This window comes from Gopherus flavomarginatus, chromosome 6 (genome assembly GCF_025201925.1).
Source record: "Gopherus flavomarginatus isolate rGopFla2 chromosome 6, rGopFla2.mat.asm, whole genome shotgun sequence".
Lineage (NCBI taxonomy): Eukaryota > Metazoa > Chordata > Testudines > Testudinidae > Gopherus > Gopherus flavomarginatus.
The window spans coordinates 88,939,502-88,965,098 of record NC_066622.1 but is presented as its reverse complement, the minus strand read 5'-3'; the positions used below and the strand labels follow the sequence as shown (position 1 = coordinate 88,965,098).

General features: G+C 44.2%; 1 protein-coding gene across 7 annotated transcripts in view; it reads left to right on the top strand.

Moving 5' to 3' along the window:
* Window positions 1-25,597, top strand: part of CCSER2 (coiled-coil serine rich protein 2) — a 148,420-nt gene that overhangs the window by 57,507 nt on the left and 65,316 nt on the right. For 6 of the 7 annotated variants that reach the window (XM_050958550.1, XM_050958547.1, XM_050958553.1 and 3 more), the window contains exons 4-6: window positions 13,192-13,282; window positions 20,225-20,384; window positions 21,115-21,310. In XM_050958550.1, the coding sequence (XP_050814507.1) occupies window positions 13,192-13,282; window positions 20,225-20,384; window positions 21,115-21,310 (447 nt within the window). Of the gene's footprint in view, window positions 1-13,191; window positions 13,283-19,330; window positions 19,468-20,224; window positions 20,385-21,114; window positions 21,311-25,597 lie in introns of those variants that run through there. The other variant, XM_050958554.1, reaches the window with a different exon arrangement.

The following is a 25,597-nucleotide window of genomic DNA, read 5'->3' as shown; positions in this document are numbered from 1 at the left end:
TTAAAAAATGAATGCTTAACGTTAGGTTTCTAAGTCCATATAGACCACTATAGATGGCCTGATGTTCAAAAATGATTAGTTTCATGGTTGCACCTCTGGCCTTTTCTCTAGTCTCTTTAAATGCACCCTCACTGGTGTTAGACCTCATGTTTTGTGCTCTCTTGGGGCAGAATCATGCAATTCTACCCCTCTGAAACTGGTCCTGGGCTACAGTGCATTGTTGATCAACTGTGCCTTCCTCAGCAGGTCCAGCTGTGTTGAGGTAGTGACCAGTGATAAATAAAGTGATCAAACAGCAGCCTTAAACTAAAATATTGTTTTAATCTTAACAGTGAGAACCAGCTATAACATGAGCAAAAGGCTTACCATCCCCCTGGATACCTAGGAAGGTTAGCTTCTTCAGACCCGGAAGCGGGTGTCCATTTGTTCCCCTGCAAACAGCTCGTAAACCACTGCTGCCTCTCCACAGAAACTCTTTTTTAAGCTGGTTTTTATAGTCCTTTTGATCTGATGGAAAAATGAGCTTTATATCTGGTTGGAACCAAGAAAGTACGTCTTAGCAGTTATTAGCTAAGGCATTGTCTTTTAGCAACACCCCACCTTTCCCCTTTTCCCCAAGTGTTTACCTGGAAGTGTTTTATCTGGAGCTTTTGTTTTGCCGCCTTGCTTGTTTCCCTACAGCTTTGTTAATTTAGCTCCATATAGTCCTACAGTAAACATCTTAATAACTGTGTCCTATACACTTTTAATAAATTATTACAGAACAGCTCTGTGTCCTTTATGGTTTGTATCGAACAAATTAAAAAAAACAAAACAAATTTTAAAATCTTGGCCACAATATTTTATAGTTTCCAATGCAAATAGCATAAAGTTTAATTAAATGGAGAAGTGGAAAAGTTGATGGCCAAGTCTTATGTAAAGGTTCAACTGTTGACAGTATACTGAATAGGCTCCAGTATAAATTTAAGTATCAGAGGGTAGCCGTGTTAGTCTGTATCCACAAAAACATCAAGGAGTTTGGTGGCACCTTAAATACTAACAGATTTATTTGGGCATAAGCTTTTGTGGGTAAAAAACCTCACTTCTTCAGAATCGTGGAGTGAAAGTTACTGATGCAGGCATTATATAATGACACATTGAAGAGAAGCGAGTACCTCACATTCGATCAGGGTGGATGTAGTCCACTCTCTTGGAAGGCAGGCCAGTCCTCGCTTACAGCAACCCCCCCAACCTGAAGCAAATACTTACCAGCAACTACACACCACACCACAGAAATACCAACCCAGGAACCAATCCCCGTAGCAAACCTCGTTGCCTACTCTGTCCCCATATCTACTCTAATGACACCATCAGAGGACCCAGTCACATCAGCCACACCATCAAGGGCTCATTGACCTGCACATCTACTGATGTTATATACGCCATCATGTGCCAGCAATGCCTCTCTGCCATGTACATTGGTCAAACCGTACAGCCCCTACGTAAAAAAATAAATGGACACAAATCGGACATCAGGTATGGTAACATACAAAAACAAGTAGGTGAACACTTCAATCTCCCTGGACATTCTATAACAGATTTAAAAGTAACTATTCTTGAACAAAAAATCTTCAGAAACAGACTTTAAAGAAAAACAGAACTAAAAGTCATTTGCAAATTTCACACCATTAATTTGGGCTTGAATAGGGACTAGGAGTGGCTGGCTCATTACAAAAGCAGCTTTGCCTCTCCTGTAATTATCAGAGGTGTAGCCGTGTTAGTCTGGATCTGCAGCAAAGAGTCCTGTGGCACCTTATAGACTAACAGACGTTGTGGAGCATGAGCTTTTGTGGGTGAATACTCACTTCCTTGGATGCAATTGACACCTCCTAATCTTTATAGGGAGTGGACTACATCCACCATGATTGAATTGGCCCTGTCAACACTGGTTCTCCACTTTTGAGGTAACTCCCTTCTCTTCCTGTGTGATTATATAATGCATGGAGTGAACATTTCAGATGCAGGCATCTGAAGAAGTGGGGTTTTTACCCATGAAAGCTTATGCCCAAATAAATCTGTTTAGTCTTTAAACTTCCGGTAAGTTGATGTGCAAAAATAAAACCATGACTAGCTAGATACTGGCTAGCAGTAAATTCTGAACAGCAAAATTTCTAATAATGGTATACCTTAGGAATTAAGTCACTAAGAATTTTAAATCAGTTATCTTCCTGCCAAGATATGTTTTATCTCAACTATATTGTTTTGCACCACAGTTGTAATATCCTACAACTAAGATGATTTAGCAAAATCGTATTCAATTTGCTGAATTGTGTATGCTATGATCATACTGATGTGAATAGTCCATGTACACTTTATCTGATAACCAGACCTTTGCTGAATTTTATGGAGGCTCAATTTCGTTGTCACAAAAAACATATGTTCTAAGAAAGGGAAAAAAAATGTCCAGTATTGTTAAATCTGCATGAAGTCCTTTGGGGTTCAGATTGTCACTTTTCACACCTTAGTGCCATCTGTTTAGATTTGTTTGCAGAAGTTCAGCATTAGATACCATGATGATTGGTATATTAGAATAGAAAGCACGTAGGAAATTATGTCCATAGTAGTAACGTGGAACAGTAGAAAACATTTCATGAGTGCATAACTGCTAGGAAATGTGATTCTCATTCATAGAGAGCATGGATTTTCAATTTGGGGTTTGTGACCATGCTTCCTTTCTTTATGGCTAGATGGGGAGGGGATCTCAGAATATTATTTTCCATAAAGTAGGTTTATGGCATGGAAAAGGTAGTTAACTACTGCTGTAGTGAAAGATTTCAGTGACTTCCAGACTAGCTTTCTCATGCTTACAGGACAAAAACTTAAAATAAAATTTAAAAACTTGTAGATATCAGGGAAAGTTGATGAATTATGTTTACAGCTAATCCTTAAATGGTATCCTTAAAATTATTGATTTGTTACTTGCATTACTAGTGTTGATAAATTGTGTAGTGAGTTGCTTGACCAAACTTTAGTTTATTATAAAATATATTCAAGAGACCAAATGGCCAGTATCAGTCAGGTTTATTGCTGTAAGCTACCAATAATATAGTACAGGAAAAAGATTCTATGTGATACCAGACTCTGGGAAGCTGTCTCATGCACCATTGTTACATTTACCTTATGTGGAAGGTATGCTCCCAAAGTTACACATTTCAGCTGGTAGTATTTATAGGATGATTTTCTAAGTTACACATCTCCTTACAAGTCACTAATATACAGCCCATCCATTTGTCCCCGTTCCTTATCTTTTTTTTGGTTTTCTCACAGAACACTTTTTTCAAGTGTTCTGTGAGAAACTCCCTACCTGTTGCTCTGGTAAAATAATCATATGTCCTGGTCCTGACAGATTTACTGTCTTTTTAAGCCAGAGCTTACTTGACCTAATGGAAGGAGTTATGAGATACGTAGCATAAGTGAAAAGGTTAATAGTAAAGATACAGGCCAATTTAGGCTACATAACTACGTGTGTGTGTGTGTGTGTGTGTGTGAGAGAGAGAGAGAAATATGATTTATATGCTAGCCCATATATATTGGTGAACACTAGTGTTATAAAATAGTGATCACAGGTTTTTGGATGCGTCTGTGAATTGCAAATAGACTTTTGGCATATTTTGGCACTAGTCAGCCATCTCTGCTTTGGCTGCTTCTGGTCCTACCAGGCAGAGTCTCTGGCTGGGGTTTGCTATAATGTATGCATTGGATAAGTTGCTAAGGTTGCTACATTCTGGGCAAGTTGCAACTCATGACTGCCATGTAATTTACTTTTTCAAAAAGGGTTCATTCTTGCTTTTATCCAGTATACTTGGTGTTTTTAAGGAGAGAGTAAAAATGTGTGCTAATGAGAATAGTATACTGCATATGTTTTGCAAATCCGTATTTGGCTGTATTAAAGATCTATGTTGGGGATGCCTATATAATTGTCTCAAGCCAATTTTAATAGCCCTTTACTTTCATGAACACTGAACTGATTGTCAAGAGAATAAGAGGAGAGAGTAATGAACGTAGTCATAGATAGAATTATTAGACAGATTTAAAGTCTCTGGCATGAAGTTATTACAATAAAGTTTTTCGAACAACCTGCTGGAAGTCCAATAAACATCTCTTAACATCTATAAATAGGTATGGCTAATCAAGATGTTAAAACCTTACTGACAGGCAATTAAAACTTTAGATACATAGTAACACTGATGTGCGTCATGTAGGTTTCATAGCTTAAACCCAATCATTCAGAAACACAGCATATTAATACATGTGTTGTTGGGCATTGCTCTAAAATGTCAAAGATGGTTGTGTTTCCCATTACCTTTGGGAGACATTTAATCTTCTTCTTCGAGTGATTGCTCATATCCATTCCAGGTAGGTGTACGCGCCGCGCATGCACGTCTGCCGGAAACTTTTTACCCTAGCAACTCCAGTGGGCCGGCAGGTCGCCCCCTAGAGTGGCGCCACTATGGCACTAGATATATACCCCTGCTGGCCCGCCCGCTCCTCAGTTCCTTCTTACCGCCGTGTCGGTTGCTGGAACTGTGGAGTGCGGCTTGCTGACCTCCACGTCCCTAGCTCTCCTGTTCGTCTTCGTCGTTTGATTATAGATAGTTCTTAGTTGAGTTGTAGACAGTCTTTTAGTCTAGTAGTTAGTTAGAATCTTGTAAATAGTTACCGAACGTTGCCTGCGGGTGGGCCGTTGCCCTCCCTGGCACCTGGCACCGGGCCCATGCCTGGCTCACTGGGTTTCAAGCAGTGCTCGGCGTGCAAGAAGCCGATGCCTACAAGCGATCCCCACGACGCGTGCCTTAAGTGCCTTGGGGAATCGCACATTAGCGACAAGTGCCGCATTTGCAAGGCTTTTAAGCCTCGCACTAAAAAGGAGAGAGACTAAAGACTTCGCGCTCTCCTCATGGAAGCGGCCCTGTCTCCGGCACCTGTGGCGCAGTCAGCCAGTTCTACTCCGGCACCGGACCGCGCCGGCACCGGCAAGACTCCCCGGCACCGACCATCTCTGGCACTGGGAGCAGATCTACGTCCCTCGGCGTCTGCGACACCATCAAGGTGGGCCCGAGCGGACCGCCCGGCACCGACCTTAGCCGCGGCACTGCCTGCAGGACTGCTGTCGACTCCGGGCCCAGAAGGTCCATCGAGTCCAGCTCCACCTAGCTCCCCCGTAAGATCAGGGGTCAAGCTAAGGGTCCCATCGACACCGGAGACCTTCGCCTCAGCTCGGGACTTAATTGCACTTACGGAGCCATCTTAGCCTCAGCCGGCACCCCCGGGACGCATAACTTCCAGGGGTAAGCCGATGCTTCGAGTGCTGTCTCCCAAGTCCCGGCACCGATCACCCCGGAGGCGCGAACGCTCACGCTCGGGGCGCCGCTCGGAGTCCCGGCACTGGTCGCCCAGACGGTACCGGTCATACTCGCGGCACCGATCACCATCCGCACGGTCCTAGTCGGGCTCATCTCACCACCGGCACCGAGACTCCAGGAGCCGTTCACCTCGGCGTTCGGCCCCGCGGTCGACCTCCCGGCACCGAACCGGTGGCAGGTCCCGAACCCGGTCGACCTCCCGGCACCGCGCTGGTGGTAGGTCCCGGTCTCCGCTGCCGGCCCGGCACCGTGTTCACAGAAGGTCGCGGTCCCGCTCCCGGCACCGACATCGCTCCCGCTCCCGGTCGGGATCTCGGCACAGATCATCACATCGTTCCCGGTCCCGATCCCGGTACCGATGTGGGTCGCGGCACCGAGGGGAGCGTCAGTCACGGTGCATAGAGCTGCATATCAACCAAGCTCAGCGCCCCCCTGGCCTTCTAGGGAGCTGTCGGTTTCCTCCCACACAGACAGTGTCTATGCCATGGCACAGGACAGGCATGCGGCCCTGTTCCAAGACCCTCCACCACAAGAACGAGGGCCTCCACAGTGGCGGTTTTGGACCCCATGGGCATACTCTCAGGCCCAGGGTCTGCAACACATTACCCCCCGCCCTGTGGCGGAGCGCAGACCACCGGAAGCGACGGTGTCTAGACCCCCTCACTCCCCGGAAACGGACGGTACTCACCGGGACCCAGAGCTTCCTCCGGAAACGGAGGTGCAGCCCCTCACGGAACCCCCCGTGGACACCTTGTTGCCGGGGGTCTCCTCGTCCTCGTCTCCGGACGAGGCAGTGGCGGGCACCTCGTCCTCCAGCCCTCCCCCCCCCCCACTGGATTTGAGGGCACAGCAGGACCTCCTCCGCCGAGTGGCACAAAACCTGAACTTGCAGGCAGAGGAGGTGTCGGAAATTGAGGACTCGGTGGTGAGCATCCTTTCATCCGATGCGCCCACCAGAGTGGCCCTGCCCTTCATAAAGACGATCCAGACTAATGCCACTAACATCTGGCAGTCACCGGCCTCCATCCCTCCGACGGCTCGAGGGGTGGAGCGAAAGTACATGGCCCCCTCAAAGGGCTATGAATACTTATACGTTCACCCGACCCCCTGCTCGTTGGTGGTCCAGTCAGTGAACGATAGGGAGCGCCACGGGCAAGAGGCCCCAAGTCGAAGGAGGCGAGGCGGATGGACCTCCTGGGCCGCAAGGTCTATTTGGCGGGGGCGCTGCAGCTCCGGGTCTCAAACCAACAGGCCCTCCTCAGCCGCTACTCCTTCAATTCCTGGGTAGCGGCGGGGAAGTTTGTGGAGCTCTTGCCCCAGGATGCACGCCAGGAATTTTCCACCATCCTGGACGAGGGTAAGAAAGTAGCAAGAACATCACTACAGGCCTCCCTTGATGCTGCTAACTCGGCCGCTCGGACCCTAGCTTCGGGGCTTACGATGCGCCGGATTTCTTGGCTGCAGGTCTCTGGCCTTCCGCACGAGCTCCAGCACACAATCCAGGACCTCCCCTTCGAAGGCCAGGGCCTGTTTTCGGATAAGACAGAGCCTAGATTGAAGGATCTAAAAGATAACAGGGTCATCATAAGGTCGCTGGGCATGCATACGCCGGCGACACAACGTAGGCCGTTCAGGAAGCAAAACCAGCAGCAGCAGCGGCGGCCATACTCTCAGTTCCGCCCCCAGCAGGACCTTTCAAGGCGCCGAGGCAGGAACAACCGCCGCAGGCAGTCTGGTGGGCAAACGGGGCAGAACCAAGGCTCCACCAGGCCCCTCCAGGACCTAAGCCTTCATTTTGAAGGTGCGCCCGGGGGCGCAGTACCAGTTTCCCCTCCGGATCCTTCCCTGCAGTTTTCCAGCCGCCTTTCCTTTTTCCTCCTGGCGTGGACCCAAATAACGTCGGACTGTTGGGTCTTGCGTACGGTGCAGGCCGGTTATCGCCTCCACTTTTCTTCGCTCCCACCCACCTTCCCCGTCCCTCTTCAGGGACCCCTCTCACGAGCAATTCCTCCGTCAGGAGGTTTCTCCTTGCCAAGGGAGCCATAGAGGCGGTTCCGGAAAACGAGAAGGGCAAGGGGTTTTATTCCCGTTACTTTCTAATCCCCAAATCCAAGGGCGGCCTCAGGCCCATTCTCGACCTGCGGGAACTTAACAAGTATATCGGGAAGTTGAAGTTCTGCATGGTATCCCTTGGAACCATCATTTCCTCCCTGGATCCCGGAGACTGGTACGCCGCCCTCGATATGCAGGACGCCTACTTTCATATCTCGATTGCCCTCCAACACAGGCGTTTCCTCCGCTTCGTGGCCGACCGTCAACATTACCAATTTGCGGTCCTTCCGTTTGGCCTCTCTACGGCCCCGAGAGTGTTTACAAAATGCATGGCAGTCGTCGTCGCACATCTTCGACGTTGCCGCATCCACATCTTCCCCTACTTGGACGACTGGCTGATCCGAGGCACGTCGGAGCTGCAGGTCCGCGACAGTGTCGACAGGATCAGCACCCTCTTTGCGACCTTGGGCCTCGTAATCAATGTGGACAAGTCTACTCTCTTTCCCACGCAGCGGATAGAGTTTATCGGGGCCGTTCTAGATTCTACCCTGGCCAGGGCCTTGTTACCCTTGCCCAGGTTCCAGTCGTTGTCGGACATCATTCTACGTTTGCGAGCGGCCCCGATGGCCTCTCTACGAACGTGCCTGGCCCTCCTAGGCCACATGGCAGCCTGCACGTTCGTAACAGCATATGCTCGACTCCGCATGAGACCTCTTCAATCATAGCTCATTGCGCAGTATCGGCCGGTCAGACAGTCGTTGGACACGGTCGTCACCGTCCCTCAGAGGGTGCTGGACTCTCTTCGATGGTGGCTGGACCAATCGGTAGTCTGTGCGGGGCTCCCGTTCCATCCGCCCCAACCTTCGGCATCCCTAACCACGGACGCCTCCGATCTGGGATGGGGGGCTCACTGCGGCACGCAGAGAACTCAGGGCTTGTGGACGCAACAAGAGATCAACCTCCATATCAACGTACGGGAGTTGAGGGCGGTCCGCCTTACTTGTCAAGCGTTAGTCCATCTCCTTCAAGGTCTTTGTGTCACGGTCTTCACCGACAACACAACGACCATGTTTTACATCAACAAGCAGGGCGGCACCAGGTCCTCTCCACTCTGATTCGAGGCAATACGTCTCTGGGAGTTTTGCATAGCCCATTCGATTCACCTTTCTGCCTCCTATCTCCCGGGAGTGCGGAACACCCTAGCGGATCGGCTGAGCAGATCCTTCCGTTCGCACGAGTGGTCCCTCCATCCGCCATCCCGCTGATTCACAGAGTTCTCATCAAGGTGCGCAGAGACAAAGCCCGGGTGATTCTCATAGCTCCAGCATGGGCCAGACAGCACTGGTATCCCATGTTGCTGGACCTCTCAGTAGCCAACCCAGTTACCCTGCCCCTTCATCGGGACCTGATCACTCAGGACCACGGCAGACTCTGTCACCCAGACCTTCCGTCTCTTCACCTGACGGCATGGCTCCTGCGTGGTTGACAGATTCTGAGTTGCGATGTTCCACCCCGGTTCGCGAGGTTCTCATGGGCAGCAGGAAGCCTTCCACCAGAGCGACTTACACAGCTAAGTGGAAGCGTTTCTCCTGCTGGTGTTCAGAGAAAGCTCTTCGTCCTACGGAGACTCCCGTCACCACTCTTTTAGACTATATCTGGTCCCTTAAGACCCAGGGTCTGGCACTGTCGTCCCTCCGAGTGCACCTAGCCGCCATCTCTGCGTTTCATCCTGGAGTGGACGGCTGTTCGGTCTTCTCTCACCCTGTGGTGGCGAGATTCCTGAAGGGGCTGGAGCGGCTCTATCCACAAATTCGCCCTCCGGCCCCTTCATGGGACCTCAACCTGGTCCTGACTCGGCTCATGGGCCCTCCATTCGAGCCATTAGCTACGCGCTCCCTGCTCTACCTCTCGTGGAAGACCACCTTCCTTGTGGCCATTACCTCAGCTAGACGAGTGTCAGAACTGAGGGCCCTCACGGTGGACCCACCGTATACCGTCTTCCATAAAGACAAGGTACAGCTGAGACCTCACCCTGCCTTTCTTCCCAAGGTGGTCTCAGCTTTCCATGTGAACCAAGAGATTTTCCTCCCAGTCTTCTTTCCCAAGCCCCACTCGTCCCGCAGGGAGCAGCAGCTCCACTCGCTAGATGTCCGTCGAGCACTAGCATTCTATGTGGACAGGACCAAACCCTTCCGCAAGTCCCCCCAATTATTTGTGGCAGTAGTGGACCGGGTCAAGGGGCTGCCAATTTCCTCCCAAAGATTATCTTCATGGGTTACCTCCTGCATCAGGACCTGCTACGACCTGGCCCAAGTTCCGACGGGCCGTGTGACTGCTCACTCCACCAGAGCACAGGCATCATCACTGGCTTTCCTCGCCCGCGTCCCGATCCAAGAGATCTGTAGGGTGGCGACCTGGTCATCGGTCCATACATTCGCTTCCCATTACGCCCTGGTCCAGCAGTCCAGAGATGATGCGGCCTTTGGTTCTGCAGTGCTCCAGGCCGCGATTTCTCACTCCGACCCCACCGCCTAGGTAAGGCTTGGGAATCACCTACCTGGAATGGATATGAGCAATCACTCGAAGAAGAAAAGACGGTTACTCACCTTTGTAACTGTTGTTCTTCGAGATGTGTTGCTCATATCCATTCCACACCCGCCCTCCTTCCCCACTGTCGGAGTAGCCAGCAAGAAGGAACTGAGGAGCGGGCGGGCCGGCAGGGGTATATATCTAGTGCTATAGTGGCGCCACTCTAGGGGGCGACCTGCCGGCCCACTGGAGTTGCTAGGGTAAAAAGTTTCCGGCAGACGTGCACGCGCGGCGCGTACACCTACCTGGAATGGATATGAGCAACACATCTCGAAGGACAACAGTTACAAAGGTGAGTAACCGTCTTTTGTATATGGTTATTCAGTATCACTTACTGTAGTATAAGTAGTCTTATGCTTGTAAAGTGTCCCATAGAAAAGCAGTAAATCTAGAAATGTAATTAACACATTTTTCTGAAAATGTATATGTGCATTTGCACTCATGTTGCAGTGGATAAAACATTGATGAAGGAGCTGCATAAAATATATATTCAGCATCAGATTGGATCTGCCTCACAAACAAAAAATCAAATATGCAGAACTACTTAAAGGCACTCATGTGGACTGTATTGACAATGTGTGCTGTTGCCAAAGTTTTATGCCAAGGTTCCAGGAAGAAAACCCATTTAATAAAGAAATTACCTTAGAGATATTCTGAACAGCAGAATCATGACTCATGCTTCAGAATAGTGCTCTTGGGCAAGACTCTTCAAGCAAATGCAGAAACACAGTAATGTAAAATTAGTATTGGAAAACCTTTATTAAGTCGTTTGTCCCACTTCTTAAGATAGAGATCCTCTGTCTAGGAGACAACTGTGCATGCCAATAAGTGTTTGTTTTAGGTTTTGTTGGTCAAAAAAACCCTTTGGGAAACCTTAAATTCTCAGTGAAATTTTGGGACTTTCAACTTCTGATGATTTAGAGACAATATATTAAAGTAGTGTAGGTGTTCACTTATTAGCATTCCAGACTACAACTGGCTTAACAACAATAAACTTATTCATATCTGCTTCCCTTCTCTTTAAAAGTCCATATTTTGTGTTTTGCTAAAACTTAGTAGATGGTTTGAGCAACAAAATAGAACACGGAACTAAATTTGCCACACCCTGCCACTTGGATTTAACGATGCCACACCCTGTCACTCTATTCTAAAGAGAAAAGCATAGATTAAAAGCATGGCAAACTAATGTAAAATGTTGGGGTTGGCACAGATGGAGATCCAAAACCAAATCCATCAAACGGTAAAGATTTTTACCGTGCCATTCCCATATATCATAGTCCTTAAAGTAATAAGATCAAATAACAGAATCAGTAAAATAAAACTTCTGTTGATCTTTTAGGTTTAAAATAAAAGTAAGTGGTCACCACACAAAATATCACTTGAAGTAGTACTCTGCAATTCAGCTCAGTGTTTAAAGTCCAGCATTGCTTGCTGTAGTAGATAAACATGATTGGCTGGCTGGTTCAGGGGGACTGGAATCTGCCTGCAGGAAGGGATAGTACTATGGCTGTGATGTTATTGACTGCTTCCCCTTGATGACTAGGCCTTGACTGGCCACATGGCCTCTTGAGAGGTGTAGCAGACACAGGGCAGGAGTCCTGCCTTTTGTCCCTGCTCTGCACCTCTGAAGCTTCTTTTTATTGATTTATTTTAAACAACTTTGCCACCTTCTCAATCAAGGCAAGATACAGAGCATTACCTGCCTCTGGTTCACTGTTTGGATGTTTGCATCAATGAGAATAGGGATGGTTTAGGGCAAGTCTCTGACGGGGCGCCAGTCCATTTGTTTATATTTGCAGCCCCCTGCCCCCTCGCAGCTCCCAGTAGCCATGGTTCACCATTCCTGGCCAATGGGACCTGCAGGAAGCGGCAGCCAGGCCCATGCCGCTTCCCGTAGCTCCCATTGGCTGGGAATGGAGAATCGCGGGAGGCTGTGCGAATGTAAACAAATGGTTTGGTGGCTTGCCCTTGTGGGCCGCAGGTTGCCCACTGCTGGTTTAGGGTGTTTGTTACTCTGTACTGTTGAGTTTTCACCCTGTAAATATAAATCTCTATATTAGTATTGATTTCATAGTTTAATATTTGCATCAGCATGTCCTATTTTAGTGTTAATTGTTCTTTCTGTAATTTAGTCACAGATTGTGGGTTATGGAAGGGGAAAAGTAGGATTGCTTGCCCTGTGCAGGGTCCATCACTCACTTAAGTTCCAGTTGCCAATGAACCTCCTGTTTTGGCAGTGGCAAAAGAGTTTTGAGTCACCCATAATGCAACTTCCTACAAAATTATACTTTTACTGAAACTTTTTAGTTGACTAGTTTATAATTTAGAGCTGTCCCTTTGCCACTTGTACTTTACTGAGGCTGGGACAGACAAATCGGATACTTGAAGTAAGATTGTGCTAGTTTTGTTTTGACTGATGTTTTTTACCCATTTTTTTGGTATTGAATATTGTAATGAAGTCATACAAGACTTTATTCTTTTGATCAATATGGAAAAAGTGGCAACATTTGTACTGTTTAACTTTATTAATAAAAATTCAGTGAGCTAACTGTCTACAAACTACGATTTTCTAGTTAATATCAGCTCGTTAAAGTGAGCAAATGAGTTGCAAAAAGGTTTAAAAATATCTAACTGGAGAAATCTTGTGAAAAGTATTAAGCCAATGAACAGAGAAACCTCTGGAGAAACCTCAAACACCAGGTAGAAAATATGCATTTGTTAGATTTTAACCGTTTACTGAGGCACTGTTACTGTATCAGGCTGCCAGAGACGCCATAATTAGTAGCCTTACTGTGAAGCAATTGCACTGGGTATTGTTGACTGATCTTGCAACTGGAGAAAGAGGCAATGTGTTTGCATAGAATATCAGGGTTGGAAGGAACCTCAGGACATCATCTAGTCCAACCCTCTGCTCAAAGCAGGACCAATCCCCGGACAGATTTTTCCCCAAATCATCCCCTGAAGGATTGAACTCATAACCCTGGGTTTAGCAGGCCAACAAGTGTTGTCTTGAACGCAAATACAGTATAAGTATATTGTAAAATAAAAATATGCCACTTGATGGCAGGGCAGTAAAGTAACTATCATGTAAGTGAGACCATTGTTTACGTACACAGTTCTTTCCCCTCATTCATTTTTTTTCTTGTAGGATATCTTGAATAACCTTGATTCGTGTGATCTCGAAGATGATGATCTCATGCTTGATGTGGACCTACCTGAGGACGCACCTTGTGACAATGGTTAGTGAAGTACTTAAACCTGGTTGAATGTGGTCTAACAACCTAACCTAATACTCCAGATGCATAACTCAACCCAGTGTTATGTATCTGTTATGGAAATTTGCAGAGCAGAAGATGGTCCAATAAAAGATATTACGTCACTCACCTTGTCCTATTATGGAAGTGTCAGTCATTCTTCCAGTTAAGGTTGAGAAGAGTTTGGTACTTGAAGCAGGGTTTTAACTACTTTGCTATGTATAAAGAATTATATCTTCCCCCAAACTGTGGCACTTACAGAATGAATTTTGTGGGAATTTACAGACAAATTAGTTATTTTGAGTTAATTTTTTTTAAAAATAGCTCCTTTGAGAAAATTAGCATCTAGTGTCATACCTTTTTTTGTCCTAATTTTCTTAATAGAATAACAGTGAATTCAAACTTAGTTTTTTTTAACTCACTGGAATCTCATGTGTTAGCTACATTTGAAGAAACATTTTAGGGTCAGTGATCAGTTTTTGCCATTTTTCTTTACAATTGAAAGATCCTTCTTCAGCTGACAAATAACATGCTCTGCAGAGAATTTCACAAAGAACTGCCATCTTAAACAGTTTCCATATTCTGTTTTGAATGAGACTCAGATCACAGGAATCCTAAGTTAAGATGCCATCTCTTGAAATGGCCACTGCTTTCTATTGTTCCTATTGGGAGTGAAGCCAAACTTCCCTTAGGAAAGATGGTAGCCCCTATTCTGCCAAGGGTAGTGGGAGGATGGTGGTGGAGATAATGCAAATCTAGTTCCCTTCTGCACAGAAGCTGGGTTGTTTTCTAGTTTTCAGGAATGGGTTTTACTTCATTTTCTAATCTTTATTAGGTCAGGAGACCCCACTACTCTTTTCCACTCTCCTCCATATAATTCCATCTCCATTCCAACTTCTTCTGGCTGGACAAACTTCCCAAATTTTTAATCCTATTGAAGAAACAAACAAACAAACAAACATCAAAATGTGATATCCAGGCACATGTATATAAAGAAGTTCTTGCCTGCACAACATGACCTGTGCAATGGTGTTGAAGTCCAGATGGTACCCAGGCAACCTAACACAATGCAAAGAACCCTGGACCAACAGGCACATATAACACACACATTTAAACTTGACATTGCCTGTGCAGCCAGCTGCTTACAAGGGTAAGAGAAATATTTGCAGGTGCAGAGTAAGATAAAGCATTCTTCCACCCAGCACTGCTCTTTATGGCAGATTGCTGTAATTGCTTTATATAAACAAAGCTTTTAAAGATCTCATTAGATAGTCATCTTTAACTTGACCAGCTTAGTATGTTCTAATACAGTTTGTCTTGATTAAAGTTTTAGAATGTATTGATTTAGAGAAGGCGATGTAACATTGCATCCTTAAATCCTAGTGTAGACGAAGACTTTGGGGTATTAGAATTGACCAAAACTAGCCCTTTTAATAACAGAGGGCTGACATTGGACTCATAGACTTTAAGGTCTGAAAGGACCATTATGATCATCTAGTCTGACCTCCTGCACAATGCAGGCCACAGAATCTCACCCACCCACTCCTGTATCAAACCCCTATGTCTAAGTTATTGAAGTCCTCAAATTGTGGTTTGAAGACCTCAAGCTGCAGAGAATCCTCCAGCAAGTGACCCGTGCCCCATGCTGCAGAGGAAGGTGAAAAACCTCCAGGGCCTGGACGGCAGATGCCAGGACATCATGGAGGTGTGTATCTTGCCCTCTCAGCCCTGTCCCACAATTCAGCTTTAACTGGGATGGCCAGTGTCACATAAAACAGTTTTTAAAATAAATAAATACAGTAACTCCTCACTTAGTCGTCCCAGTTAATGTTGTTTCGTTATGTTGCTGATCAATTAGAGAACATGCTCATTTAAAGTTGCGCAATCCTCCCGTATAACGTTGTTTGGCAGCCAACTGCTTTGTCCACTGCTTGCAGAAAGAGCAGCCTATTGCAGCTAGTTGGTGGGGGCGTGGAACCAGGGTGGACCGGCAGCCTCTCTATCAGCTTCCCACTCCCCTAAGTTCCCTGTGCTGCAGCCACCCAGCAGGCTATCAATTGCTGGCAGTTCAGCTGTCCCTCCCCCCACTTCCCTGTGCTGCTCCTGCCCTCTGCCTTGCGGCTGCTCCTGGGAACCTCCTGCTTGCTGTGCAGGGGCGGGGGAAAGGGGGGATAATGTCAAGGTGTCCCTCTCCCTGCTACTCTTGCCCCTCGCTTACCCCATCTCTATAGAGCAGGGGTGAGGGGGAACACGACAGGTCTCAGGATGGGGAGAGCTTGCTGGCAGCAGCTGCTGTCTCAACTTTCTGATCTACTTAAAAAGGCAGTGTACTTAGAGTGGGGTCAGCGTACTTAAAGGATCAATGTGCATCTCTCTGTCACACAGACGTGCACACACACAGACACGCGCACACACACAGACACGCGCACACACACACACACACAGTGTGTGTCTGTCTCTGTGTGCCATGCTGTCTTCCCTCCCTCCATTTGTGCTGCCTTGTAGAGTGTGAGGCTACATTAACAACGAAGTGTTAACCCTTGAAGACTCAGCCTAGTGCTAGTTCATCATTTAGCAGTAAGACATTCCCTGGGAAATATCCCACCCTCTTCCACCCTCTGATTTCACCACCACAACCAAGCTTCACAATCATCATTGCTGTGTACAGTATTTGTTTGTTTAAAACTTATACTGTGTGTGTATAACACAGTGTGTCTTGTCTGGTGAAAAAAATTTCCCTGGAGCCTACCCTCCCCCCACCCCTTACATTAATTCTTATGGGGAAACTGGATTCTCTTAACATCATTTTGCTTAAAGTTGCATTTTTCAGTAACATAACTACAATGTTAAGTGAGATGTTACTGTAGAAACGTTGGCTAGATATGATTGCAATGGCCTGTGATGTGAAAGTAAACAATTCAGTAAGACAAGGACTTCTGCAGAGCTCTGCCTCTTTGACTGTGCTCCTCAGCTCACTGAAGGAGAAGCTTCTGCCTCATTGAGTGCATACCTTATTGCAGCTGAAAACGTTATGCTTGAAGTGAAAAGTTGTTTTTGAATGTACATATCAGTGTTTAGCTGTGCAGTGAATATGCACATCCCCAGCAGGTTAACCACAAATGCATGCAACTGGCAGATCACTTTTAAAAAAAATGACTGTGACTGTACAAAGAACATTTTTCATAGCATCATAACCATCACATCCAGTTTCAAAGAACAGTAAAATAAAAGATGCTTATCAGTGAGAATTATTGCCCTGCCAGATTTCAACTTTTCATCTGGCCAGCCTCCCATGGTATGTCCCCTACTCAGACGAAAATTCAAATGATCCTGGATTATCTTCTGAACCTGTAGGAGTCAGGGTTAGTTCTTAGGTGCATCTTGTTGTCTGTACTTATGGACCCTCCCTTTGAGTTTGTTTTACCCCTGTCAGTGAAGGTAGCTTTCCTGGGGGCTGTCCCCTTTGCTGGGAGGATAGGTGAGCTGAATACACTGGTCACTGAGCCATCGTACACTGTTTTCTACAAGGACAAGGTGCAGCTGAGACCACATACCCCAAGTTCCTTGAGAAAATTATTTCTGACTTTTACCTGAATCAGTCTGTGTGCTAGTGTTCTTCGAGAACCAAATTCATATATGGATAAGTGAAGGCTCCACACCCTATGTGTTCATTGAGCTTTTTACTTGGATAGGACAAAGTCCTTTTGAATTTCATCCAGATTCTTTGTCTCATATGCAGAACATTTGAGGGATCATCCAGTTACCACCCAAAGGCTCTCGAAGTGGATCACAGATTGTATTACACTTTGTAACACTGTCAGAGGTGCAACACTTTCTGACGAACTCATGGTGCACTCAGCCAGAGCTCAGTCAATCTCAGCAGCATTTATACGTTTTCATTAGACATTATGCACTGTCTGCATAATTAAGAGGATTCAAATGTAGGAAGGTGATCTGAAGCCTCTCTTCTGATGAGACTCTGAGCATCACAAACTACAGTAACTGCTTGGGAGTCATCTACAGTGTAATGGACATAGGCAAGCACTTGAAGAAAAATGGTTACATACCTTTCTGTAACTGTTCTTCTTTAAGATAGGGAGTATCTATCCCTATCCATTATGTGTCCATTATGTCACCCACTCTCCTTCCCAAGTGCATTGGAGTCTACTAGAGTATTCCAATGTGAACGAACTAAGGGATGAGAGGGACAACTCTGCCCTTTATACCTTCACTTTGCAGCATGAGGAACTTGGCGATTGGAGGGGCCCATATCTACAGGTATCGCTAGGGAAAACTCACTGGCACTAGTGAACAAAGTGAACGCACACCTATGAAGAAATGGGCATATGCAACATATCTCTAAGAACATCAGTTATAGAAAGCTAATAACCATTTGTTTTTATTGTGACACCTGTATTGAAAAAGGACAAAAAACTGTTCCCCAATGGGAGTGGTCTTCCACTAATAGTGGCTGGGAATTTTATTGAAAACTGATGGGAATCCCTTAATAGAATATCATTTGGTACTAAAAATATTTTGTTTATAAAACTCTTAAAACACAAATGCAAAAACTGAATTTCAAATACAGAGAGCAGAATGGTGCTGAAAAGAAATTGGAAACACCATTGCACATGTGAATAACTGAATAAGCAAAATTCATATTTTGAAAAGGTTCATGCTTGTTCATACTCCCAACTATTTTGTACAGTTAGGGTTTCTAGGCTTCCAGTTTTTGACCAAAACCCCCCGGGCAAAAAGTGACCCTGGCGGCTCCCGTCAGCACTGCTGACCGGGTTGCTAAAAGTCCGGTCAGCAGTGCTTCAGGGCTAAGGCAGGCTCCCTACCGAGCTCCGCGTTGCTCCCGGAAGTGGCCAGTATGTCCAACTCCTAGGTGCAGGGGAAGGCATGGGAGCTCTGCATCTGCCCAAGCACCGTCTCTGCATCTCCTGTTGGCTGGGAACTGTGGACAATGAGAGCTGCAGGGGCCCCACCTGTGGGAGCGTACAGAGCCCCTGTGGCCGCCCCTGCATCTAGGAGCCGGACATGCTTCCCACTTCTGGGAGCTGCCTGAGGTAGGTGCCGCCTGGCCACAGCCTGCACCCCAACCCCCTGCCCCAGTCCCAAGCCCCCTCCTGCACCCAAATTCCCTCCCCCTGGAGCCCTCACCACGTCCCGCACCCCAACCCCCAACCCCAGTCCTGACCCGTTCCTGCATCCCAAACCCCTCATTTGTGGCCTCACCTCAAAGCCCTCAGCTGTAGCTCTCACTCCCTCCTTCACCCCAATCCCCTGCCCCAGCCTGGAAACTCCTCCTCCACCCTGAGCCCCTCATTTGTGGTCCCACCCCGGAGCCTGCACCGCTAGGTGGAGCTCTCATCCCCTTCTACACCCCAACCCCCTGTCACAGCCCAGTGAAAGAGAGTGAGGGTGGGGGAGCGTGAGCAATAGGGGGATGGAATGAGCAGGGGTGGGGCCTCTGGACAGGGGGCAGGGCAAGGGTGCGATTAGAAAGTTGGCAACTCTATGTGGAGTCACAATTTTGTTTGCAAAGTTGAATCATAATGAAATTACTTATAAATGTTTTTGTTTATACTTTGTAATGTACTCATATAATGAGCTATAGGAGGCAGTTTTTTAAAGTAATTGTTTACTATATTTTAGTTTATGTAACCATTCACTTTTTAAAAGATTTTTTTCCTTGTATCTTGATTATTTTGATTATAAAAGTAGCTGATAAAATTGAGCATAGGTACAATGAATTATTACAACAATATCTTAATTTAGGATTACTTTGAGCCTTAAATGCACTTTGCTGCCTAGGATTATACATAATTTAATTGATACCAACGCCCTCAGAATACTTCATAGGCATACTGAAACTTTACTTGTTCCATTCCGGAGTCTGGGATAGTGCTTAAATGCTATATATAGAAACAGTTCTAGCTCAACAAGTATGTATGCTGTGAGTGAGGATGGTAGTTTTAAATCACAGGGTAAAACTGGGCTTGCTTCCCAACAAAACGCAGGCTGGGAACCAAGCAGGAAGGAAGGCCTGTTTATCAATGTCTTACGTACAACTATGTCTGAGTAGGCAGCTGAGTAACACAATGTTCTGTTGTGTAAAGTTCCTCTTCTAGAGACATGCTGACAATGTGAGGAAAACTCTTTGGGTAAGTGACAGGGAAGTCTAGCAGCAGAACAGTAGTTCATAACTTTAACTTTTTTGCTGCGTCTGACTGCAGGGATTGTAGTTGAATTTTGGCTTTGTTTCTAGTGGTTTACAAGATGTTGCCAAATTCAGTCTTCTCAAATTGTTTGTGGACAAAAGCTGTTTAAATCTGAAGAAGTTTAATATTTTAAAAGATTTCTAAAAATCTTAAGGATTCTTTCTGAAACTAAAAAAAAAATTAGGCTGCAGCCAGTTTGGGATATTTTTTTAAAATGAAAAATTGTTCTTTATTGCAGACCATTGTATTGGCCACTTCCTAAAATATTGTCTTCTTATATTTTGAGTATTGTTCCTAAGTCTTAAAAGGCTAATGATACTGATAGTAAAAAGAGAAAAAATATTTTCTAATATCAAATTGTCTTCTAAAAATGTTTTAAATCTTAAGTTTTACATTTTGTAGATTCTGCTGCAGATTCTGATCACTTTTTATTTTTATTTAAACAATATAACTTCTGAAGTTATTATAAAAAGGATTGTGGAGATGAAAAGTTAGGCATTACAGGTGGTCTCTTATGACAATCCTGATCCTTGTGTGTTCAGCTTAGCTCACTTTTATGATCAGTTTGAAGAAGAATTCATGTTTCAGATCGTAGTTGTGCACCTATTAGTAATATCTGATTAACACTTACTTGTATTTTTGTGTGTAGTGAATGGCTTTAGAATGTTATGTACATAACTTTTTTTAAACATCTGTGTAGTGGACTGTGAAAATATGAATCGTTATGATAGACAAGACAGAAATACGCGACAGCAGCAAGATGGATTTTGGAAGAGGACACCGCAGCTTTGGAATGCACAAGACCACTATCACTTGGGCCATGCAGGCCACTTTCCACATGGTAAAAATGACCTCAGCAGGTAAGGACTGTGTTGCACCTCTTCTGAGGGAGTTGTTAGAAGTTAATGTATTCTGATGTGTGGTTTCTTCTAATGAAGGAGAGGTTATAGCATTTACAGAGAAGTGGTGTGCCCATGTTTAGATTTTTTTGAGAGAAGATGACACTTATACTGGTACTGCTCTAATATTCCCTTCTTTAAACTCAGATCTTTTCCAGGGGATTGTAATTCAGATGCAAATATTTTGCCCTAACTAGTTTGTGTGTGTTAATATTATAAGTGCACAGTCAATTTCAGCATATGCGCTCAAAGGAAAATGCTTTGCTGGTTTCTTTGTTCCAGCCCATGTCACATGACAAGTAAAAGTGTTTCTATTTCATTAAGAAGTAAATAGTGTTGCATTTTTTGCAAGCCAGCTTGTTTAGATTTTGCTTCTACGATGGTGCAGGTGTGAACTAATCCAGGATTACAGGGAACTGAATTAGTTTGTGAGACTCTTCTTGTAGATGTGTAATAACATGCAGAATTTTGTATCAGGATAACACTGGCTTTGTTTTGTGAACGTTTTTCTCCACTCGACAATCTAAATAAATGTAGCCTATGCCATTTAGTACTGTGCAATTTTAAAAATTGCTTAGAGCATTAATAATACACACACTACTAAAATGCTCTCTCATTAAAAAACAGAGCTCACAGATTTTAGCTCTAGATTAAGACTGCTCTTGATTTTTATCTAAAATATTTCCTTCAGGGGCTCCAGCCACTTAGAGCCTGCTATTGGTCACTTTGAAGGCTATGGAGCACCAAACATCTACCAGACTCCTAGACAGTTGGTGGGCTTACGGGAGAACACAGTGATGCTTGATGAAATGACCCTTCTGCATATGGTTCAAGACTGCACAGCTGTAAAAACTCAGTTACTAAAACTGAAAAGATTACTGCACCAGGTTAGTGTATTATAAAGAGAAGAAAAGTGAGAGAGAAGGTGTGTCTGTTATATTATGCCATGGTTCTCTTTTATTATATAATGAATTATAGCAATATTTAAGATTCTGTTCTCATTAATTTATACTTAAAAAGTACACCTCTTCCTTGATATAATGCTGTCCTCGGGAGCCAAAAAATCTTACCGCGTTATAGATGAAACCGCAGTATATCGAACTTGCTTTGATCCACCGGAGTGTGCACACCCCCCCCCCCCCCGAGCACTGCTTTGCTGCATTATCGAGTCGCGTTATGTCAGGGTAGAGGTGTAACTTATACCTTCCTAGTACTGTAAAAGTGTCCTAGTTAGGAGCCTTGTCTATTCGTTTCCACAAAAATAGACACAGCTATCCTGTTGGAGTTTTTTTATTGAGGGAAAATTGGTAAATAAGTGATCTTCTTCTAATTTTTGTGAATTCAAACAAAGCATGGGGTTCAGTGCAGGTAAGACAGATCTCCTTACTTAATGATGAAGTCCAAGATGGCAGCAAAGAGTAAAATCTTCCTCTTCAATTCCTTTGTCAAATGCACATCAAAGAATTCAGCTTTTTGCCCAGGGTAAAATTCTTAAGAACTCACTTGTCTGCTTACTTTTCACCTTATCCATATGTCAGCACAATGTGCTTATCGACCGCTGGCTAATTATCAGTTCACATGCAGTGCTAAAATTTGGTCTGCTCTTTAGTACATGAAAAAAGATGAGTTGCTTAAAACTTCTTAAGAGGCTTCTTTCATGTCTACAAAGCTTGACAAATAAATGGCAGAGTTAATAAGCTAGAAGATGATTCTGCAAAAGCATGAATCTTCAGTTTCAAAGATACTCTCTTAAAAATTAGACAGGGAAGAGAAATTCAGGTAAACTTTGAAGGAGGACAAATTTCCTCTTAAGATTTTTACTTTACTACCTACCTATGTTTGCCAAGCGTTCTTAAACTTCAAAGAACTTGGGTATTTAACTTCTAAAATTCTTTAAGTTCAAATGTGCCAAAATTAGTAGAAAAGGAATTGATTTATATTTACATGCTAATAATTCAGGAGAAAACTTCAATTAGCCTAATTCATTCCTTTGTGAAAGGCTAATGGAAAGTTTGGATGTCATCAGGAGATTACTGTTTTAATAAAAAATAGTTTAAAGTGTACAGTTTTTATGGGGAATTCAGTAATAGTTATCCAGTACCACATTACAGGCTCCCTCCTACAAGAAGCCAAGCACCTCAACTTTTAGCTTTAGTAAGTTTGAAATGCAAAATAACTATTGGATTACTTATTGATTGCAACTAGGCATGGAACAGGCCCTCGCTGAAAATGCAAATGCCCATTACTAATTTATATAACTTGTGAGGTGGTAACCATAATAAAGGAAGCAGAAGTTTGTGTGTGCGCCTGTTATGCATACATATATTTAAATGTTGATTTGTACTTAAACCCTCTTCATTGACAGTGGTGACTTTGGCAATATCACTTTTAATTCTGGACAGACTTAAGAGCATAGAAGTGAGACAGTGAGGTCAGACAAGAGGAGGTTACAGACTTCAGTAGGAGAGATGTTGTAAATTTCACCAAGATTGCGAGTCTAGGAGACAGAGAGGATGGGAGTCAATAATGGAGGAAGAAATGGAAGGCAAAAAAGAGGGAATAGGCAGAAAAATGAATGTTCTGCTTTGGAGAGGTCGGATTGGGTGTCAGAAGCAGCTGAATATCCAAGACAATGTCTGAGAGGGATCTAGAGATGAGACTAGGCAGAGAGAAACTAGAAGATTCATTAACACAGAGATAGTAGTTGAAACAGTGGGAGAAGATTAGGTGTGAGTAAAGGGGAGAGAGTGTGGAAGCTTAATGGACACCAACAAATGCAGGGAAGATAAGTGAATTTGGTGCAAATAATGGTTCTAATGAAGCAATGGTCCACGGAGTGGGAGGACCAATAAAGCAGAGGGTCGTGGAAGCTGGGGAGCGAGGGTGATCCATATCCTAAAGCAGTAAGGAGATATAGAAGATGAGGATAGAGAAGCGTCCCTTAGATGTATCTTGGACTCCTTAACTGATTTCACTGAGGTTAGTGTTGTTGGAGGATGGAATCCAGTTTGGGTGTGGATCAAGAAGAGAATTAGAAGAGGAAGTAAAGGCAATGAGGGGTTCATAGATTCCAAGGCCAGAAGGGACCATTGTGATCATCTAGTCTGACCTGCTGGATAGCAGGTCATAGAACTTCTAAAATATATCCTCTAAGGATTATTTTGAAGAACATCCCAGTCTTGATTTTTAAAAATGTCAATGATGAAGAATCTCCCACGACCCTTGGTAAATAGTTCCAATGTTTAATTACTGTCACCATTAAAAATTTACATCTTGCTTCCAGTCTGATTTGTCTAGATTCAACTTCCACCTATTTGATCGTGCTATACTGTTCTCTATTAGGTCAAAGAGCTCATTATTAAATGTTTGTTCCCCATGTAGAGTGGTCACACCAGTGTCAAATATAGAGGTAAAACAACCTCTCTGCACCTACTTGAGATTCCACTGTTTATGCATTTCAGGATCATATTAGCTCTTTTGGCCACAGAATCACACTGGGAGCTCATGTTCAGTTAATTATCCACCATGACCTCCAAATCTTTTTCAGAGTCACTGCTTCCCAAGATAGAGGCCCATATCCTGCAAGTATGGCTTATATTCTTTGTTCCTAGATATATACATTTACATTTAGCTGTATTAAAACATATTTATGTGAGCTCAGTTTACCCCTTGGTGTAAAAGGGACAGGTTGAATGGTAAGAGCAGATGGTAAGGTTTGGAGCCTGTCAAACAGTAGGTTGGAAAAATGGAAATTAAGGCTCTTTATCTGATTCATAACAATATGACTTTCTGCTGAGTTACTGCAGAACATATGGTATGCAAATTCACAACTAGTTAGTCGCATATAATACTTTAGCACCAACGCCATTTTTAAATTGAGGATCGAAATCTAGATGATACTCTTGCCAAGGTGAAGATTTCAACGTAGTGCAAGTTAAACTCCTTGTACCTTAAGGTAGTATTGCATCAGCTCTAAAAATGAATTGTGTGTGCACGTTCCCCAGTTGGATGTTAAAAGTTGTGAAGATGATGATGTTGGTAAGATTATTTCATTTAAAGACATTTGATTGATTATTTACAAAGAACTATTTGAACTACTATATCACACATTCACAATTTTCCAGTTAGATTTTAAGATGCATTGTAAAGAAAGCTGTTGAAGACTCACATTTATAGTTGATTTTGTCAGAAAATTTTAGATTTTTTTTGTCCTATCTAACCTAGTTTCAGACCCAAGAGTAAACAGAAGTTTTATTTATCACATTAGCAACAAAATTTTTCTATTACTTCATTCCTCACCCAGAACTAACTCTCTAACCCTGATATACCATTGAACTGGTGTCTTAGAACAGCTACATAAACAAAGGATTGCAGCATGTGTCATACTAGAACCCTTTGATTTACACTAATGTTGCCCACCACCTTCAACAGCTCCCTTGACTGGCTGCTGTGCCTCCCATGCCCACATTTCTCATCCTACTCTAGCTCCCATTAATTATTCTGCAAAGTTTTAGGAACAGATCTTGTGAAGAGATTAGCAGAGCTGGGAGATCTGCCAGAAACTTTTCTGAAATGTGGGAAAATATCAATATTTATTAGCTTAATACTGTCACTTTTCTTAACTTACTTTTCCATTTAGTTTTAATAAATGAAAGTTTGTCTTCATTGTAGACATAGGTAAAGCTCACAGTAAATTCTCAGATGTGGCTGTGTCTACAGATCTAAGAAGTGTCAGAGTCCTCTCAAAATGGTTTCTTGGGCAAAATTTGCAAAAGTGCCTACTGGCTTTCACTGTGACTCAGGGTCCTAAGTCACTTAAGTGTGTATGGAAAATGTTGCCCCTTTTAAGTGTCCTCATTATACCTTGTGAGTGGTGTGGCAATCGTTCAGGGATATATGCTTTTGAATTAAATCTCTCTGGGCTCTTCAAAGCTGTATAAAAGAATACAACACTTTTTGTTCTTTATGGACTAAGCTGTGTGAATTGTGAACAAGGCGGTAGCTTTCATTTTTGCTATGATTCAGTTTATAGGAGATGATTTACTTAGTTGCCCCTCCCTGGCTAGGCTTGCATATTGCATAGCAGTTCAACAACAGTATATTTGACTTTAGACTTGGGTCACACCCTCTCTTTTGAAAGTTATTTCCCGTCATCCATAGGAAGTCTACTTGAT